At 39.3% G+C, this 21083-nt stretch overlaps 1 protein-coding gene across 2 annotated transcripts in view; it reads right to left on the reverse strand.

Moving 5' to 3' along the window:
• cacna2d3a (calcium channel, voltage-dependent, alpha 2/delta subunit 3a) overlaps positions 1-21083 on the reverse strand; it is a 308948-nt gene that overhangs the window by 127137 nt on the left and 160728 nt on the right. For both annotated transcript variants that reach the window (XM_061904454.1, XM_061904455.1), the window contains exons 5-8: positions 20297-20459; positions 12088-12219; positions 11668-11879; positions 9213-9287 (exon numbers count right to left, since the gene is read on the reverse strand). In XM_061904454.1, coding sequence (XP_061760438.1) covers positions 9213-9287; positions 11668-11879; positions 12088-12219; positions 20297-20459 — 582 coding nt within the window. The remainder of the gene's footprint in view (positions 1-9212; positions 9288-11667; positions 11880-12087; positions 12220-20296; positions 20460-21083) is intronic.

Genomic DNA, 21083 nt, shown 5'->3' on the forward strand with positions numbered 1-21083 from the left:
GTGCCCAAACTGACGGGGCTGGGACTGTCTTCCTCCATCTGCCACTGGATCCTGGACATCCTGACAAATCGCTCTCAGAGGGTGAGAGTAGGTTCCCACCTCTCAGCATCCATCAGCATCAGCACCGGCTTCCCCAGGGCTGCCTGCTGAGCCCCCTATTCTACACCCTCTACACTCATGACTACACCCCTGCTCATGCCAGTAATACCACCATTAAATTTGCAGACGACACCACAGTGGTTGGACTCATTTCTGGGAGGGATGAGTCTGCCTACAGAAATGAAGTGGAGCGGCTGACTGGGTGGTGCAGGGAAAACAACCTGGTCCTTAACACCACTAAGACGAAGGAGCTGATCATGGATTTCCGGAAGAAAAAAACAATAAACAGCCAACCACTGTACATTAATTGGTACTATATGGAAAGGGTCTCTAACTTCAGGTTCCTGGGGATCCAGATCGAAGAAGACCTGTCGTGGAGTATGAACACCTCAGTGACCATCAAAAAGGCACAGCAAAGACTTTACTTTCTGAGACTCCTCAAAAAGAACAACCTGTATCAAAAACTGCTTGTTTCCTTCTATCGCCGCTCAATAGAGAGTGTGCTGACATACTGCATGTGTGTATGGCAGGGGTCGGCAACCTTTAAAAAAAGCCATTTTGACCCGTTTCACAAAGTAAAGAAAACAATGGGAGCCACATAACTCTTTTGAAATTTATAATGAAATAATACTGCATACAGAGTTTTTTTTGCTTTCTGCTATGTATAAATCAGGGGTCTCAGACACAGTGCGGCCCGCGAGTTTTATATGATTGCCGCTTGACAGCGTCACACCTGCCAACCGTCCTGATTTTCCCGGTAGACTCCCGAATTTCAGAGTAATTATTCTCTCGAATGTACGCTGGTGTACACCCAATGAACAATAATAAGGGCGTGCAATGATGTCACTACCGCCCTCTACAGCTTGTACAAATAGCTTGCCAGCCCAAACATTTGTTTGACGAAGTTATTGTAGACACACGTAAGAGACTGCAAGGCATCCTTATTCAACAACAATACAGGTTACACTGAGGGTGGCCGTTTAAACAACTTTAGCAATCTTACTAATATGCACAACACCAAACAAGAATAACAAACACATTTCAGGAGAACATCCGCCCTATAACACAACATAAACACCACAGAACAAATACCCAGAATCCCATGTATCCTGAATCTTCCGAGCTCCATTAGACACCCAGCCACCACCAACACAACCCCCCCCCCCCACCACCACCCCTCTGTACGTTGGTTGAGGTGGGCGGGGTTGGAGGGGGCAGGGTTTGGTGCTAATGTAGCCCGTAAGAGTGGGATGCATGGGATTCTGGGTATTTGCTCTGTCGTGTTTATGTTGTTCTCCCAAAATGTTTTTCTCATTCTTGTTTATTGTGGGCTCACAGTGTGGCGCATATTAGTAAGAGTGCTAAAGTTGTTTATATTACAACTCTCAGTGTAACCTGTATGGCTGTTGACTAAGTATGCGTTGCAGTCACTTTTGTGTGTTAACAGAGGCTGAATATGAAATGTGACCAGTCGACATGCAGATTGCGTGATGTAAAAGCGGGCGCGACGACATGTTGTAGAGGAGGTTAAAGACATTGCCATCACTGCCCACCCTCAGTATTGAAGTCCAGGTGAAAATTGGAGAATGTTATCCCGGGGTGATTTCTGAGAAAGGCACTAAAATCCAGAAACCTCACGGAAAAATCAGAGTGATCAAAGAGCCGCATGTGGCTCCGGAGCCGCGGGTTGCCGACCCCTGGTGTACGGTATGCCAGCTGCAAGGTGGCAGAGATAAATGCACTTTAGAGGGTCATAAAAACTGCCATGAAGATCATTGGCTGCTCTCTCCCCTCCCTAGATGAACTGTACAGGGCCAAGAGCCTCAAAAAGGCCCAAAACATCATAAAGGACCCATCTCACCCTGGACATAAACTTTTTGAACTGATGCCTTCAGGCAGGAGATACAGGACAATAAAAACAATACAAACCGATTTAAGAACACTTTTTACCCTAGAGCAATAGTGTCGCTGAACACAAGATGACAACAAAGACTGTGCATGTGAGCTGTATGCTTGGTATTTTTATGTATTTTTATCTGTTTATCTATGTTCTTATGTTTTTATGTGTTGTGAATTTGCACTAAATTAGTTTTGCATGCAATTCCGTTGTACAATGTACAATGACAATAAAGATATATTCTATTCTATTCTATTTTGAATCGTTTTTTCTGCATTAGCTCTTATAATAACAATACCACAAATACTTGGTTAATATTTATATATTGGGGTATATATTGGGGGCATTTATTGGGTTTTATGGGAGGAATAGAGGACATCTATTTACGATTACACCAGACAATATCTCACGGTGGTTGAAAAACACTGCTCTAAAGTGCACTGTCTTAATTTGGATAGCTGCAACCTTTTCTCTTGACTTTCAATTTACCCTAATAGGAAACATCAGTGTTTATATGTATTTACATTTTTACATATACAATATGCATCCCTCATTTTTAGCATTCATGATCATCATTCCACCGACACTATTCGTACCAGACTATTATGTATCTCCACCTCGACTTTCCACACCCTCTATAATCATCCCTTCAGGTCTTTGGCTGTACAGGGAGGGGAAATGGCTCTCAGCACTCAGTAGGAGGCCTAAGCTGTTTGAAGTCCCTATCAGTGTTTGCTCATTTAAGCACACGTGCACACAAACACACACCCACATACACTAACAGTAACATATACAGTAAATTCATCAAAACGACTTTCAGCATCCTTGATCCAGCTCAAAATGGCAAAAGGCACAACCTTTCCTTTAGTGTGGAGGAAAAGGTTAATCACTTCCAGGAAAAGGCTGCCCCCTGGAGCACAACAAACGTTACCCGCTGCAGTTAAGTGTTACAGAAGAATAGCACTTGTACTTGTACATTTGAGTTTAGATTTAAATGATGGTCACAAAACAGGGGGTTGTATTCAATTCAAATCACAGCAGTACCCTGGCAAGGCTGAAAAAAAAAAAGAGCTATTATGTGCATGCAGTGCTCTGGGTTGCACGGCTGGCTATGAAATATGCATTGGGAATTAAACCATCTGATGCTACATACATTTCATGAGTACAAATATTCAAAGGACTAATGCACTGGTTATGTATGAGGCTGGTGTTAACTATCATAGAAAGTGACAAGATTTTGAATGCCACATTATCACACACAAGTTACGGCAACACTTTAGTATAGGGGAACATATTCACCATTAATGAGTTGCATTTTAAAGTAACAAAGACTTAATTTACAGTTATTTCGACACTAAGGGAACATATAATGGTTAGGGCTACTAATAAGCAATAATTCTGAGGTTATTGAGGGAAGACTCTTAGTTAATGGCTTACTGGTTGTATAATAAGGCCATGCAGAATAAGGCATAAAAATGACTACTTAAGAGCCAATATGTTACTAATTTGCATGTTAATAAGCAAGTAATTAATGGTGAGTATGTGTTGCCCATACTTAAGTGTCACCAAACGTACTGTTCAACAATACATTCATATGATTCAGAGTTGTATAAACTGTTCCATATAATTTTGAAAAAAATCTAAATGTACTAAATGTAACTGTAACTACTCAAAGTCAAACAGCAGTTTTGTTGATAACAAACAATTCTTATTGCAATAACGTAACTACTTGATGGAATCACCACAAATTCATACATAAACAGGGCTGGAAAGGAAGAAATGCAGTATTTTTTTTCCTAAGTCCTGTCACGCCTTTGGATCATGTTTTGTTTTGGTCATGTTATGTTTTGTTTTTTGGACACTCGGTTCTGTTTTGCACTTCCTGGTTTGTTCTCGTCTCCATGCCAACTCATTGATTTTCACCTTGCCCTCAAGTCACGCCCCTGTCCTCAGCCCTCACACCTTTTGCAATGATCACTGTTAGTATTTAAGCCACAGTTTCCTGATAGTTCAGTCTGGCAACTTTACCTTACCTACCGATGTACCTAACTACATACCTCTGTATTCCCCATCTGCTTCATGCCATGCTGTGCTTTTCGTTTTGTCCACGCCGCGTAAGTTTTGTTGTTCATGCCACAGCGCAAGTGTTTTTGTTTCACGTTTATAGTTTGCAGCCTTTTTGCTAGTCATTATTTTTTTGTAGCCAAGTATTTGTTCTCCGCCATTGTGCGCGCCCTTTGTTTGCCTTTTTGTAGTTTGTTTGTGTTAATAGTAAAATAAAATGCACTTACATGCACGCCTGGCTCGTGCCAATCATCCTTTGCGTAAAAGAAACAATAGTAGTCCAAGTCAATGTTTCTGTCAAACAAGGACTTGGACTTTGGTTGTTTCTTCAACGCGGAGGATATTTAGGTTAAGCCAGGCACGCACGTGAGTACATCCATCCATTTTCTACCGCTTATTCCCTTTCGGGGTCACGGGGGGCGCTGGCGCCTATCCCAGCTACAATCGGGCGGAAGGCAGGGTACACCCTGGACAAGTCGCCACCTCATCGCAGGGCCAACACAGATAGACAGACAACATTCACACTCACATTCACACATTAGGGCCAATTTAATGTTGCCAATCAACCTATCCCCAGGTGCATGTCTTTGGAAGTGGGAGGAAGCCGGAGTACCCGGAGGGAACCCACGCATTCACGGGGAGAACATGCAAACTCCACACAGAAAGATCCCGAGCCTGGATTTGAACCCAGGACTACAGGAACTTCGTATTGTGAGGCAGATGCACTAACCCCTCTGCCACCGTGAAGCCCAACGTGAGAATATCAATAAATATGAACGTGAGTACATATTTATTGATATTCTAACAAAACTACACAAAAAGGCAAACAAAGGGCGCGCACAATGGCGGAGAACAAATACTTGGTTACATAAAGACATGTCTGTCTACAAGAAAGGCTGTAAACTAAAAATGTGAAACAAAAACACTTGTGCTGTGGCATGAATAACAACCAAAAACTTGCACTGAGGCATAAATACAAAACTTACGTAGCGTGGTCAAAAACGAACAGCAAGGCATGAAGGAAGGTACATGGAAATGTGGGTAAGGTATCAGTAGGTACAGTTGCCAGGACGAAGACAAAAACAGAATGGCTTAATTAATGACTGTGATAATGATTCGCAGGTGTGAAAACTAAGAACTTGAGGGCAAGGTGAAAATCAATGAGTTGGCATGGAGACGAAAACAAACCAGGAAGTACAAAAACAGAACTGAGTGTCCAAAAAACAAAACATAACATGACCAGACATGATGAAAACAAAACATAATCCATAGGCGTGACAAGTCCCAAATCGGGCTGTACCAAACAATTATTTCTTGACTCGATTAATCGATTAAACAGTGGGTTGAATTTATTTTTGTAAGAAACTGTTGCAAAAAAATGTTTTACTGTAGAAACTTTGAATAATTGGTTTGGCTGCGGAGACAAAATAAAATTACTTAAATAATTTTCTTTACTTCCTCCCCAATCCTGGAGAATCGCCCCAAATGTCTTTATGAGTGTTCGTCCATTACAGTGTGCTAGTTTGAAAAGTTATTTCTAATTTGCAGGTTACAGAGCACTTTAAAATATTTATTTTCTTTGGTGGCATCAAAGGGTGTTCTGATCAGGGTTCCCTTCTGCTAATTCCGATACCGATCGTCCATAAGTGAGATCAGCTGGATACGATCACATGTATTGACAGCGAACTGTATTATTCATTTATGGTGAGTGCTATTGACATGATCTGAAAAAGGGACACACAAATAACCTTTCTTTTTGGGACGTGAACTTGTAGTGGTACTGATATGAATATATGGTACAAACATATTTGTGATCACTAAATGGTTTTGCATTATTAATTTTAATCACAGTTATAATCAGAGGAAACACACATGAAGGCATTGTAACAGTATCAACTAAAACTAAACTAATAAATTATTCTCTTTTATTCCATACAATTGTTTAACCAATTTAAAGTTTAAGTCATTCTGTGTCCACAAATTTAGCCACTGCATTTTTAAACATGAACAAAAACCATACAAAACACAATTAGCAAAAATACAATATGAATCTAATTACTAGTATCACTGGTATCAACAGTATCAATGTATAGCTAAATCCACCGTTCTCTGAGATCACCTATCACACAAGTTGCATCTGTTGTTGTAATATTATTCTGTAGCTAGACTCTTATTCATCTACTTGTAAATTTCCTGTGCTTCAATCTACAAGTCTGTTAACGTGAACTAAGCAATTACCGCACCTTTTGCAGTATATGCTACTCCTTAGATGGAAACTTGTCCAGGGTGTACGCCGCCTTCCGCCCGATTGTAGCTGAGATAGGCGCCAGCGCCCCCCGCGACCCCAAAAGGGAATAAGCGGTAGAAAATGGATGGATGGATGGGCTACTACTTTTTTTCTACGCTTCAAACCCTGCAGTTTATGACACGGTGGAGAACATTTATTTATTATTCTTCGCTAATAGCCATAATGTTTTGAACTCAACAAATGGTTTTCGACAGACACTGAAAAGGTGTGTTATTGTTTGAGGTATGGCACCATCTATTGGACAGGTTCGCTCACTGCAGATGCTGCGGGGTGAAAGTCTTCCTTTTTGTATTGATTTTAACTGAAAGAACAAGTGTTGTTCTGTCTTGTAGTTCTCCATAGCATTTCTATTAATGTTGATTTATCTTTCATCACTTCAAGCAACATTTGTAGGTTTTACAATCTAACTAAAACTAATCATACTCAATAAATTCACCCATCTGTGATGTCTGTAGGGGTGTTTTCATGCATATTTGTACATGCTATCCTAATGTAATCAAGCTTGCGTAATTAGCATTAGCAATTATGCTAACATGTTTACGAGTGTCCGTGTTACCATTGTCAACTTACAATGGCGTTCTGTTTGTATTGTTCCAGTTTCCTAACTTCATCAAAACATCAAAGCATTAGCTAAAAAAAACTCTAGTCCAGAACGCAGCTGCACGACTTTTAACCGGGGCCAGGAAACACCGGCATATAACCCCAATTCTTCAGAGTTTGCACTGGCTCCCTATTATTTTACAATTGATTTTAAAACATTTGCTGTTTGTTTTTAAATCTTTACATGGACTGGCACCTCAGTATATCTCGGACCTCATCCAAATTTACACTCCTGCTCACGCTCTGAGGTCCGAGAGCCAGTTCTAGCTCGTGGTGCCCAAGACCAGACTTAAAACCAGGGGTCGGCCCTAAGCTCTGGAACACTCTGCCCCTCCATGTTCAAACTGCTTCCACAGTGGAGTGTTTTAAGTCTCGTCTTAAGACCCACTTTTATTCTTGTGTGGTCCTCTGTCCTCTGTCCTCTGTGTTTTTATACTTTTTGATTTCTATTTTACTGTTTTAATTGATTTTACCCTCTAAAATTGTTTTAATCATATTTATTTTTATACTGTTTTTATATTTATTTATTTTTTGTTTTTATTCAGTCATTGGTGTAGCATGATATTGTTTTTTTTTAAATATTGTTTTTAACATGGCTGTGCAGCACTTTGGAAACGTTATTGTTGTTTAAATGTGCTATATAAATAAAGTGGATTGGATTGGATTGAAAACGTCACCTTGGGCCTATTGAGTCTGCATAGCTGATTGAAAACTTAGCTTTTGCAGCTAGTGGATCCATGAAATTGACTTCTGTTTTGTTTGATCATCTGTTTTACTAATCTTTCTGTGCAAATAAATAATTTCACAACATATATGTGCCCTATAGTCCGGTGCGGCGAATATATGGAAAATATTGTTTTCTTCTACATTTTAGTGGGTGCGGCTTACGTACCGGTGCACTCTATATTTCGGAAAATACGGTATTTTTTTGTTGTTAGCATGTTTCCTTGTCGTCTGCTGCTTTCTTGATTGGTGTGTCACATGTTCAGCTTCTTTCTCCGGTTCCGCAATGATGTTAAAACTTGTGAGAAGTGTAGTTTATTTGCCGCAGTTTTGGGGATATTAATTTAAAGGAGCCCCTCTGCATTGAGTATAAACATACACAGACAGTAAGCAGCAGCTGTTAGCAGTAGCCTCGCCTGTGAACAAAACGACCAAGCTGCAAGGTATGTGCCACAAGTGATCATTTTTGTGATCAGCATTGAAAGGCATTAAATGTAGCAATCACAAAGTTTTCTCCAGAATTTGGCCAATAATCATCAGTGTCCGAACAATTGGAACACAACTCGTGCCATCTTTTCTCTACGTATCAATGAAAGATACATGGCGTTTACGTATTTACGTTATCAGTGACATCAACTATGTTGTTGAATCATCCCAACCCTAGTCCAAACACTTATCAGTTCAAAAAGCAAACACAAATAAACAGTTAACTTTAAAAATCAACTCAAATTAACTTACCAGTTTAATTTAGATTCCAAACATACAGTACACAGTATATGCAGATTACCATAAATACAAGTAATGTATTAATCCAAAAATATGTTCTCTGCATTTACCCAATTCCTGAGGAGCATAGTGGGCAGCCTCCATGTAGCACCCAATAACTGAATACGGATCTTGTGTCGGATCAATGAAGCTGATTGGTCCCCAAGGTCAGAACCAGGAACCTACTTGTTGACCACTCTGCCAACATGGCACGGACGCACCTCAGAGTCCTAACTTTAGCATTTCAGATAAGCAAATATTTCCAATGTGTGTCAAGTTATTGTTGGTTTGTTTTGAAAATATATAAAAACTAGTTCTTCTTTTTCTTCTTTAATATGTGTACAAGTTGAGAGTCCATTAATTTGATTAAATGCTGTTACTGAAATATTTGTCAAAATAAAGAATATATATCCGTAGGAATGGTCCATAAACTGATAGGAAATCTTTAGCAACCCCTAATCCTGGCTTCAAAGTGTTGCTTTAGTTTTCGCCCATCAGCTGTTTTATGCTGATAAGTGGTTGTCACGATTCTCTTTTATGGAACTTAATATCTCGCTTAATAGCTTGCATCCACAGTGTGAATGTGTATTCATGCATAAGCGTGGATTTCTCTTGCAAAATTGTAGACTCTTGTTCAAACACTGCAGCTGAGTGAATGTGTGGAAGCTACGTCCATCAAATGATTGATTCATAATTATCTTTTAAGTTAAATGAAATAGAAGACATCTCATAAAAGAAGCAAAAATGACAACTCACATCTTTGTTGGCGACGTCAGCTTGGACCAGCGTTCCATTCAGGCATGGCTCCACGTAATGCAGTTCTTGATTGTACTGAAACAACATGAAAGGAATCATTACGTTACCATTAGTATTCACCAATTTTTTCAATATTATTTTAAATTAGCGGTTAGACAATGCAAAATGTGGCTGTACGTACACACACGCACACGCACACACACACACACACACACACACACACACACACACACACACACACAGTGTATCCTATGGACTGGCATGCCTGCCACTCTACGATAATATAATAACAAAACAATTTGTTATGATGCACAGCTCGGACCATATTTTGATTTAAATTGTTGATTCTTTTTGTGTTTTCTGTTTGTTTTGGACTCTTTCGGTTCCGGTTTGTGCGCCTCTGTTTGTTTCCATGGTTACTCATTGTTTTCACTTGCAGATTGTTCCTGACGCGCACCTGTGTTGTGATTACTTTCTTTATTTAAGCCTGCCTTCTCCCGTCAGTCTGTCTGGGTCCATTGTTTGCGGTAAGCAACAGTCACGTTTATGTTTCTGGTTCCAGTCCGTGTGCTAAGTGTTAGCCTTAGCTTCCCGTGCGTTCGGCACGCTGTTCTTGTGTTTTCTGACTCTGTGCTAAGTGTTAGCATTAGCTTCCCGTGCGTTCGGCACACTGTTCTTTTGTTTATTTCTGTTCGTTTAGTACTGTGTCTTAGTTATATTATTAAATCATCTTACATTTACGTTGTCGTCCAGAGTGTCCTCTGCATCCCTGGGGAGAACTAAATCCCGCATCAGCATGCGTCCCAAGATGACAAGACGAAGAGAAGAAGAACGGGAAAGACTAGCCGAAGAAAAGAGGAGACAGGAAGAAGAGAGGAGAAGAAATGAAGAAAACTTGAGGAATGACGAAGAGGAAAAGGAGAAAGACAAAGAAGAAGACAAGGAAGAAGAAGACAAAGGAGACAAATATAAAGAAAAGGATGAAGAAAAAGACAAAGAAAAGGACAAAGATGACAAAGAAAAGGCCAAGGAAGAAAAAGACAAGGATAAAGACAAAGAAAAGGATGACGAAAAGGATGAAGAAAAAGACAAAGAAAGGGACAAAGAAGATGAAGAAAATGACAAAGTAGAAAAAGACAAAGACAAGGAAGAAGACAAAGACAAAATGGAAGAAGAAAATGAAGAGAAGACAGGTGTCCGTGGCAGTCTTCATTTCCCGCCCCTTCAAAAAAGGGAGAAGGGAGTTGTTTTAGCCGGTTGGAGTTCCGGCTTGCGTCTGGCGATGGAGGTATGTGGAGAGGCGGAGCCGGCGAACGAGCAGCGGGGCAGGGCACGCTGGAGCCCGGCCCAAGATGGCGGCAAGGAGGCGGAAAATGCGAACGAGCGGCGAGGCGTGCCGAGAGCGACGCCGTAGTCAAGTTCAGGTGTGTGGATCGCGCACTGTTACACAATTAACATTTCTCCTCACTATGTATAAAAGGGGAGAAGGAGGAGAGATCGGGGCAGAAGGAGTCGGAGAGCCTGCAGCAGTGGATGAGGAGCGAAAGCGAAGGCAGCTGAAGAGCGAGACGGAGGAGCGAGCAGTGGGAGCGACGACGGCGCAAAATACTTCCTTTATTTGAAAAAATAAACGAGAGTCAAACCTGAACAAGCATGTCCTTCCTGGGTGGCCCATGGAACCCGATCTGTCACAACTCCATTACTCGCTACTATCTTAGTCTTATTGACCAGCTGTTCTTCTTCGGTAACTTGGCTCATTGACAGTACAGCTTGGATCTAATGAGATGTGAAGACACCAACCAGAACAAACTAAAACAATTTCAAAGTCCTCTTTACAAACTTTGTATCTCTAAAAGTTTGTTTTTCTTTTTACAAGGCATGTAACATCTAAAAACTGTGCTGTTTTGGTGGGGACCAAGCACGGATCAAAAAATGTATCTAAATTATTTTCAATGGGTGGGTCTGATTTGATATATTGGTGTTTTGCGTTACGAGCTTGGTCATAGAACCAAGTGAGCTCATGAGTTGAGGTACTATTGTATGGGCAGAATGCAATGAGGAAAATGATAATAAGAAAAGTGAAAAAAGCCAAAATTAAATGGGCAAAAAACTGTTGCTGCCTCAATCCTCTTCTTCACTATTCTAAAACAATCAGTTTCAGAAAAACGCGATTAGGACGCAAAATGATAATGACAACTTTGTTCTGTAGCGAGAAAGAATGGGAGCTGGCTTTGTGACAGACCACATTTGATGTGAAATAGCCTCAGACACACACATGCGGAGTGACACACACACACACGCGCAACAACAATGGTTTCGATGCCCGCGGCATAATCCAAACAGTTCAGTGTAAATCTGCACTTAGCAGGCTGCTAATTGACTGCGAGCGTAACAAGGCAGAAAGAAAGACAGAGTTCCCAAGTGACGGAAATTATATTGTATGTGGTGAACTCACTGCAATGATGTTGAAGAAGTCGTCGTCTCCAAGAGTGTCCAGTATGGAGGACACCGTTTGTCTGGCAATTGTCAATCTGAGGCCTTTCATGCTTCCGCTGACATCAACGAGAATCACCACATCTTTTGGGGAGGTAGCAGCTTGGATGTACCACTTCCTGTTACGGCAGTCAAAAGCAATGACCCCGTGTTCGTCCGGCTTCCATTTGATCCCTTGGACAGAGGAAATAAAGATTTGGATGGCTGCTGAAGGAGCCTAAAATAGGAAATTTTTAAATTTGTTTTGCTTGCTATTTTTAGATAGCTTGAAAATGTCTAAACAGAACCAAAACCTCCCTAAATGTATTGTAGCTACTTAGTTACATTATACTTCTGTTCATGTTCCCTGCTAGATTCCAGCCAATAAAAAGAACACACTTACCTGGGTACTGCCTAAAAAAGCCTTTGGCACTGCCAAAGTACTGCCATATGAGGGATGGGTCTTTCTCAAAGTTATCCACAAACACTTTATTCAGGGCCTCAGACCAGTAGACTCCATTAACTATGGCAGAGTCTGATTCAAAAGGGGAAACAAAAGGATACAAACTGTATAAGAATAAGTAGAAGAGAAAAGGTAGATCAAGAGATGATATAGTACAACTTTAACATGTCTGCTCATGTATAGTTTGTCATGTACTGTCAATAAAAGACAAGTACAAGAAAGGACAGAGCAGGCTGTACTTCCTCAGGAGACTGCACTCCTTCAACATCTGCAAAAAACTCCTGTGGATGTACTACCATCCTGTGGTTGCCAGTGTTCTGTTCTACATGGTAGTGTGCTCTGTGCTCCAGACTTGAGAAACTGATCAGGCGGGCCGGTTCTACAATGGGAATGAAACTGGACACGCTGGTGACGGTGGCAGAGAAGAGGACTGTTGACAAACTAGTGAGCATCCTGGATGATGCCAGTCACCCTCTGCATAGCGTTATCAGTAGCCAGAGGAGCCTGTTCAGTTCTAGACTGCTTCATCCCAAGTGCAGGACTAATAGACTCAAAAACTCCTTTGTCCCACACGCCATTAGACTGTACAACTCCTCTCTGGGGCGGGGGGTACAAGGATGACAAGGGATGCAAAACAATAACAGTGCAATACGTTTTCATAACATGGTCACTACTGCCTACTTTGTCTTGTTATATTCTTATTTCACTGTTGTATTTCTATTCCCATTGTTGCTTTTTAGTTTTTATTCTTATTGTAAAAGTTCTCTATTTTGTTTCCATTTAAACCCCCATTATATACTTTTTACTTTTATTTAAATTGATCTCAACTCTGTACACTGCTGCTGGAATTTTAATTTTCCTGAAGGAACTCTCCTGAAGGAATCTATCTAAAACGGACAAGCAATGTCAGTCAATTAGAGATGCGCGGTTTGCGGTCTCATTATCCGCGGGTCGGGCGGGTGACATGACGAAAAAATAGATTTTAAATAGATTGGGGCGGGTGGCGGTTGAACCATTTGGAAATATATGATATACATGGTTCAGAGATCGGCAACCTTTACCGTTCAAATAGCCATTTTGGACCTGTGTCGCAAAGCGAAGAAGACATTAGTTGACGTAAACATTCTCAAGAATGTCTGCTGGCAGTCACCCATTTAATAAGTATTAGGGCGTGCTATGAAGCCCTTGCCTTTGACGCGTTCTACAACATGTTCAATTTACTGGCAGGTCCAACAATATGTTGTGTGTGGCTTCCACTGACACACGCACACGACTGCAAGGCATACTGGGTGATACAGAGTACACTAATGGTTGTGATATAAGCAATTTTAACACTCTTACTAATATGCGCCACGCTGTGAAGCCACACCAAACAAGAATGACAAACACATTTCGGGAGAACATCCTCACAATAACACAACATAAACGCAACACAACACATACCCAGAATCTTTTGCATCCATGACACTTCCTGACTGTATTATACACCCCACTAGCAGCAATCCCCGCCACCCCCCAACCCCCTGTGCGTCGGTAAGGTGGGCGGGGTTAGGGGTGCGGGGGTATAAAATATATTCAGGAAGTGTCATGGATACAAAGTATTCTGGGTATTTGTTGTGTTTCGTTTATGTTGTTTTACTGTGAGGATGTTCTCCCGAAATGTGTTTGTCATTCTTGTTTGGTGTGGCTTCAGAGCGTGGCGCATATGAGTAAGAGTGTTAAAATTGTTAATATGACAACCATTAGTGTACTCTGTATCACCCAGTATGCCTTGCAGTCGTGTGCGTGTTGCTGCGGAAGCTGCATACAGCATTTTGCTGGACTGGCAAACAGTTCATACGTGTTGTTGAAGGTGTCAAAGGCAATAGTTTCACCGCACGCCCTTATTCCCGTTATCTGAATGAGCACCATCGGATATTCGTGAGAACGTTAGCGGCTCCCATTGCCTCCTTTACTTTGTGACACGGGTCAAATTAGCTCTTTTAGTGGTAAAGGTCACCGACTGCGGATATATAACAGAATATTTAAACCTTTTTCTTATTGAATCAAAAATATTGGAAAATATATTTATTGTATTTGCAAACAGCTAAAATTATGTACAAAGTAAATTATAGTAACCAGCTATCCAAAAATGTATCACAATTATTCTCAACAAAAGAGGAGAAATATAACTTTAATGAAAAATATAATTTAAAACAACTGTATGCATGTCCAACACTTAAGACCTTTAGTATATCAGAATGTGGAATTACATTTCGGAATGAATTAATAAGTAAGGAAGTCAAACATAGTACAAATAGGATCCTGTTCAAGAAACTGTTCAAACACAACGTGTTAAAGTACAAAAAAGAATGATCTTCATAAACGTTTTGAACCCTATCTAAAAAAATATATCATCTTAGTCATCTCAGAGGTGAACCATCATTTTCTTAACTATTTATTTAAATTATTGTTAATTTATGAATGTAATACTTATTCATTTACTCATTGTATATTTTTTTACTCATTTATGTATCCACTGTTGTGTTACAAATGGTTTAATACTGTTTTGCTACAAAAAGGGGTTGACATAGATAAGCTATGCTTCTTCCTACTTTTTTTCAGACATGCTGAAATGAAACAACTGGAAATATATCATGTATTATATTGTAATTGTATGCATGTTTGCAATACACGGACACCTATTACCCAACCAAAGTAATTAAAGCGTTATTTAAAAGAAAAATATGATCCAGGGTGTACCCTGCCTTCTGCCCGAATGCAGCTGGGATAGGCTCCAGCACCCCCCGTGACCCCAAAAGAGACAAACTGTAAAAAATAGATGGATGGATAGAAAATGGATGGATGGATGGGTATATCTGGTGTATGCATTTGTGAGATGTTTCATGAGAGACGAGTACGTAAGTATGTGCCTTTAAAAGGCGGTGCCTGTTTGTTGAGTGGAGCGTGACGTCAGAGAGTGTGCTCTCATTGGCCTTTTTTGGCTCTGCATGAGAGACAATCGGTAGGAAATGGATGGATGGAAGGACGGTGGTCTGCAAACTGGAAGGAGATTGTTAACTGCAGCGCATATGGAATGTTTTTTTTTTTTTTTTTTTTTTACTGAAAGTTAAAGGAGCTGAAAAATGTAAAGCAAAAAATATAACAAGAACACCACTAGCTAACTTATGTTACTGTTAGTGGTTTAACAGAACACAAATGTTTGACGGTTGTCTATATTTTTCACAACTACTGCATTTTCACCGGCCCGAATAAATGTATTTGCGTTTAAAGAGGTCACTCACCCGGTCTCGTCTACACGTATGCGCAGGCAGCGCATGCACACAAACAAAAGCAGTCCAAAAGAAGCAACAAATAATTTGCAGTCATGTTGTTATGGTAGAATATACTGCTGTCATTATATTATATATAATGACAGCTAACATTAACTGTCCGAAGGTAACAACACCTAAAGTTAATGCGCATGCATGTGTTTCATACGTACGGAATTACGTCATTATGTACGAAAAGCCATAAGAGGCCAGGATATATTGTGTAAAATACATTAGAAAGTTGGCACCCTCTCGCCTTCTGTGTAAATGTTGCCAACAGGCCCTTTAATAGAGCAATGCAATATGTGTCAATGTACGTGTCTCTTTGTCCACAAAACGATGTATTGCAGAATTTGTATTGATACGGATTGTCAGTTTGTTAAATAGTCATTATTGCCCCGTAGTAGTAGTATTGCACGTGCATGAGTATGTGTGCAGATGCTGCCACTTGCACTAGTAAAGATTTACCGTATTTCCTTGAATTGCCGCCGGGGCGATAATTAATTTAAAACCTCTTCTCACTCCTGCACTTACCAAAGGCATGCGGTAAAAGTAAGCATGCGCTAATTATTTTAAAACCTCTTCTCACTCCAGCACTTACCAAAGGTATGCAGTAAAAAAATTGAGTGTGATGTAAGCTTGGATCTGAAATCCTACTGAATAGCTCTTAATATTCTTCCCTTTATGTGATTTCAAATTATGGTATTGAAATCAGCCTCCTCCATTTTGAAAATGATGACAGGGGAAGTGTCACGAATTTGACCAGGCAGTAATACTAAGCATGCGCTAATTATTTTGGGAAGCGAGTAATTCAAGGCAGGCGCATACTATATACCCTGCGACAATTCAAGGAAATATGGTACTTCCTAAAGTGAACTCACTGGAATTCTCATAGCTGTCCTATCTGCATCATAAGTAGTGTGCCACGTTACTTCCGATGAATCGGAACGATGTTGTAACCTACAAAAAATTAATTACAGTAATTAGATTACTCGCTACCATAAAAATCAATAGAACGCCGTTTTCCCGAACAAGGTTTATGAATTCCAACCTCTGTATATCGTTTGTATTTAAAACGTGTCTTCAGCTCATATTATTATCTACAAAACCCAAAACCAGTAAAGTTGGCATGTTGTGCAATTCATAAATAAAAACAGAATACGATTATTTGCAAATCATTTTCAATTTATATTCAATTGAATAGACTGCAAAGGCAAGATATTTATCGTTAGAACTGAGAAACGTAATTTTTTTAATGGGAGCAACACGTTGGCAGTCGGGCATTTTTACCACTGTGTTACATGGCCTTTCCTTCTAACAACACTGTTAAGGAACTGAGGAGACCAATTTTTGAAACTTTGAAGTGGGATTTCTTCCCATTCTTGCTTGATGTACAGCTTAAGTTGTTCAACAGTCCGGAGTCTCCGTTGTCGTATTTTACGCCGCATAATGCACCACACTTGCTGAAATAAGCAGGGGCGTCCATGATAATGTTGCTCAGATGGGAACATATGTTGCTCCAAAACCTGTATGTACCTTTCAGCATTAACGGTGCTTTCACAGATGTGTAAGTTAACCATGCCTTGGGCACTAATACACCCCCATACCATCACCGATGATGGCTTTTGAACTTTGCGCCTATAACAATCACGATGGTTATTTTCCTCTTTAATGCATTTTTAAATTGATATAGAGGTATAATTTATGGCTTCCATTTGCTGCATTACTAGCCAATGAAAATGAGCCTAATTTCACAAGTTAGAAAGCAAAATAAAATAACTGTCAGAACGAAAACTGTGATGGTGTTTGTTTTCCTGGAATGCAAAGGAACTGGACCGGACATGGCGTGAAGGTAAAGACATGTTTAATTAACCGCTATAAAAAAAGTGCAAACAAAAGGCGCGCACAAGGCGGGGAACAAACTTGGCTAATAAAACAAAAAAACTAGCACAAAGGCAAGAAATATGGACATGAAAACGAAAGACACTAACTGTGGCATTTAACAAACAAAAACCTACTTGTGGTGAAGTGAGCAGGGCCGCATGAACTATGACACGAAAAAGGTATGAAACCGAGTATAGAGTACAGAGTACAATGACGCCAGGCAGACTGCCTGGCAACTTCAAGCTTAAATAATAGTGACATGATTATTGACAGGTGCGTGAGTCCAAACAAAAAAAGGTGCGTGAGTCGAAGTGAATCAGGTGAACCAATTGGTCGTCATGGTAACCAAACAAGGGAGCGTAAACAGAAACTAAAAAGAGTCTTAAACCAACAGAACATAACTAAACAAAACGTGATCACAAAGACATGACAAAAACGTTTGTCTTCTTATCTCTCATAATGATTGTGAAAGATACGCAAAATGTTAATAAATCATCTTTTCACCCTGCTCAATTCCACCATAACTTTATTCATTATTCCATGTGTATTTTCCTCTTAACAAACTGCAGTAGTGTCTTCTGCCAAGAGTATTACCTATATAGGTGATAGCTCTAGGTAATAATGAAGCTGTAGGTTATATAGCAAGGATATTGATCTATATGAAAAAATAATTTTAAAAAAGCTACCTGGGCACCAGGTAGCCCGTAAGGACCAGATGAGTAGCCCGCTGGCCTGTTCTAAAAATAGCTCAAATAGCAGCACTTACCAGTGAGCTGCATCTATTTTTTAATTTTTTACTAGAAAGCTGGTCTCGCTTTGCTCGACATTTTTATTTCTAAGAGACAAAAACTCAAATAGAATTTGAAAATCCAAGAAAATATTTTAAAGACTTTGTCCTCACTTGTTAAATACATTAATTTATTTTTTTTACTTTGCTTCTTATAACTTTCAGAAAGACAATTTTAGAGAAAAAATAAAACCTTAAAAATAATTTTAGGATTTTTAAACACATATACCTTTTTACCTTTTAATTTCCTTCCTCTTCTTTCCTAACAATTTAAATCAATGTTCAATAATTATTTTTTTGTTGTAAAGAATAATAAATACATTTTAATTTAATTCTTCATTTTAGCTTCTGTTTTTGCGACAAAGAACATTTGTGAAATATTTTTTCAAACTTATGATAATTAAAATTCAAAAAAAATATTCTGGCAAATGTAGGAAATCTGTAGAATCAAATTTAAATTTTATTTCAAAGTCTTTTGAATTCCTTTTAAAATTTTTGTTTTGGAAAATCTAGAAGAAATAATGATTTGTCGTTACTAGACATATAGCTTGGTCCAATTTGTTATATATTCTAACAAAGTGCAGATTGGATTTTAACCATTTAAAACATGTCATCAACATTCTAAAATTAATCTTAATCAGGAAAAATTACCAATGATGTTCCATAAATTCTTTTTTTAATTTTTTCAAAAAGACTCGTATTAGCTAGTTTTTCTCTTCATTTTTTTCGGTTGAATTTTGAATTTTAAAGAGTCAAAATTTAAGATAAACTATGTTTCAAAATTGTATTTTCATTTTTTTTTGTGCTTTCTCCTCTTTTAAATCGTTCAATTAAGTGTTTTTTTCATTATTTATTCTCAACAAAAAACTGTGGAAGGAAAAAAATGTACAACGGAATGACAGACATTTGTTTTAAATATACATAGATGTATTTATTAAAGGTAAATTGAGCAAATTGGCTATTTCTGGCAATTTATTTAAGTGTGTATCAAACTGGTAGCCCTTCGCATTAATCAGTACCCAAGAAGTAGCTTTTGGTTTCAAAAAGGTTGGTGACCCCTGCTGTAGACCGACATATCAAGAGCAGACAGAAAAGTAATCAAGACGTTCTTCATAATTTCCTATGTTGTCATCGTTGTTGTGCTGTCATTAGCCATACCAATAAGCTATGAATAAATTAGTCTTTTGGAAGCAAGCTTGATCCGCTACACATTCAGGGATTGGAGAGCAGACCTACTTGGAGTTTAACAATTTGCAGTTTGGATAGCAATTCATGATTAATCTTGTTTGAATCTGAACAGGGAGCACCATAATCACATGCATAGACAGGTTTGAACAAATACATATAGAAAATGCCTTAACGTTATCTTGTTTTTCAAGTAAACAGTATGAGGATTTGTATTTTTTTTTCTTACCAAAATAGTTACAATCTGTAATTGAAGACACGCTGTCCAAACGTCAACAAATAGGTACTTGAATGAAACACAAGCCCCGTACTCTTTTTTTTTCTTTCTTGCCCAGCAAGATGTTGCCTACCACACAAGCTTCCTGCAGTCACGGCAAATACATCCCCATTCTTGCTACCAGTGAACAACGCCTGAGGATTTAAAATGTCTCCAAGCTCTCTCCCTCTCTCACTGCTCACTGCTATTCATTTGCCAGTGAATCAAATGAAGATTACACTTCCTCTCCTTGCATTACCCTGCCAGTCTCGCTCTCGTAGCATTTCCATTCAGTTCTTTTCCATTCCATTCAATCTCATTCTGTCGGTCTTTTTTCCTTTATCACTTTGCAGTAATTAAACAGTTGCTTTGGTCTTCCATCAGTCTGACTTAACCTACTTTCTTTCTAATTCTTGCCCTCTCTTAATATAATTTTTTTGTAGCTGATTTAAGCCCCTGTTACATTGGGTCTGTCCACTGAACACTGTTCCAGGCCTTGTTTGACTGAGTGAAAGGTGAATTAAACAAGCATTTGATGTTCTTAAACCGCTAATTAAGTCGGTCTGTGACAGGGATAGTCCATAGTGTTACACTTGAGAAAGTCAAACTGGAGACACAGCCTAGTGAAAACCAGAATCATTTTTACATTACAGTTGAAAAAAGGTACATATTTCTCTATAAACATAGTGTGGAGAAAATGGTTGCAAACAGTGGTTGAGAGCATACCCTTGTTGTACATGTTCGTGGGCACCTGGACAACGCTGAGGCTGAGATTGACTGACAAGTTGTTAAAGTGGTCATTGGGTTGTAGGATGAAGTCTCCTCCCAGGTCAACATTGTTCCCCAGATCATCCACTTCATTGATCAGCACTGCATTGAAGTATTCATACTGGGGGCAGAGAGAGACAAAAAATGGGGTATCGTCATCAAATGCAATAATTGAAAACATGCCTCCTGTCCAATATGTCACAGCCGGTATCATTGAACAAGATTTCCCAGTCACAGAAATGCTGAGTCAGAATAGTTTACCTACTGATGTAATCTGAATCATTCTGGACATGCGAGATGTTAATGTGGAAAAATGCTGAGTCAACACAACTTCTCTTTTGCCTTTCTGCACATGCTCTCCCTATCAACATGCTGCGTGTGGTGCCCTGTTTTTGGCTGTATTTTTAGTTCTCCGCATACTGGAACGACTTAATAAATTATCGAGCAAGATAAATATAGAGCACATGGCTCCCTGCACCCCTCCGGCTGTGAAGTCTATGATACTTCCAATGGCTGCGAGGGAGAACACAACATAAGAGTTTAGAAATATATTTTACAATAAATGCAACACAATCCATGTGTATGACTTTGTTTTGAGGGATTTGACCCAAAAATACACAAAAAAGGAAAATATGTGAGGAGACATTTTTTCAGTCCAAATCCCATTTTTTTAATGACTTCTGCCACCACTCATTTCATCTTGTGAAATTCAGTCAGGAAAAGCCATTGAAGAGAGAAGTTTATG

This window comes from Nerophis ophidion, linkage group LG06 (genome assembly GCF_033978795.1).
Source record: "Nerophis ophidion isolate RoL-2023_Sa linkage group LG06, RoL_Noph_v1.0, whole genome shotgun sequence".
In the NCBI taxonomy this organism is placed as follows: Eukaryota; Metazoa; Chordata; class Actinopteri; order Syngnathiformes; family Syngnathidae; genus Nerophis; species Nerophis ophidion.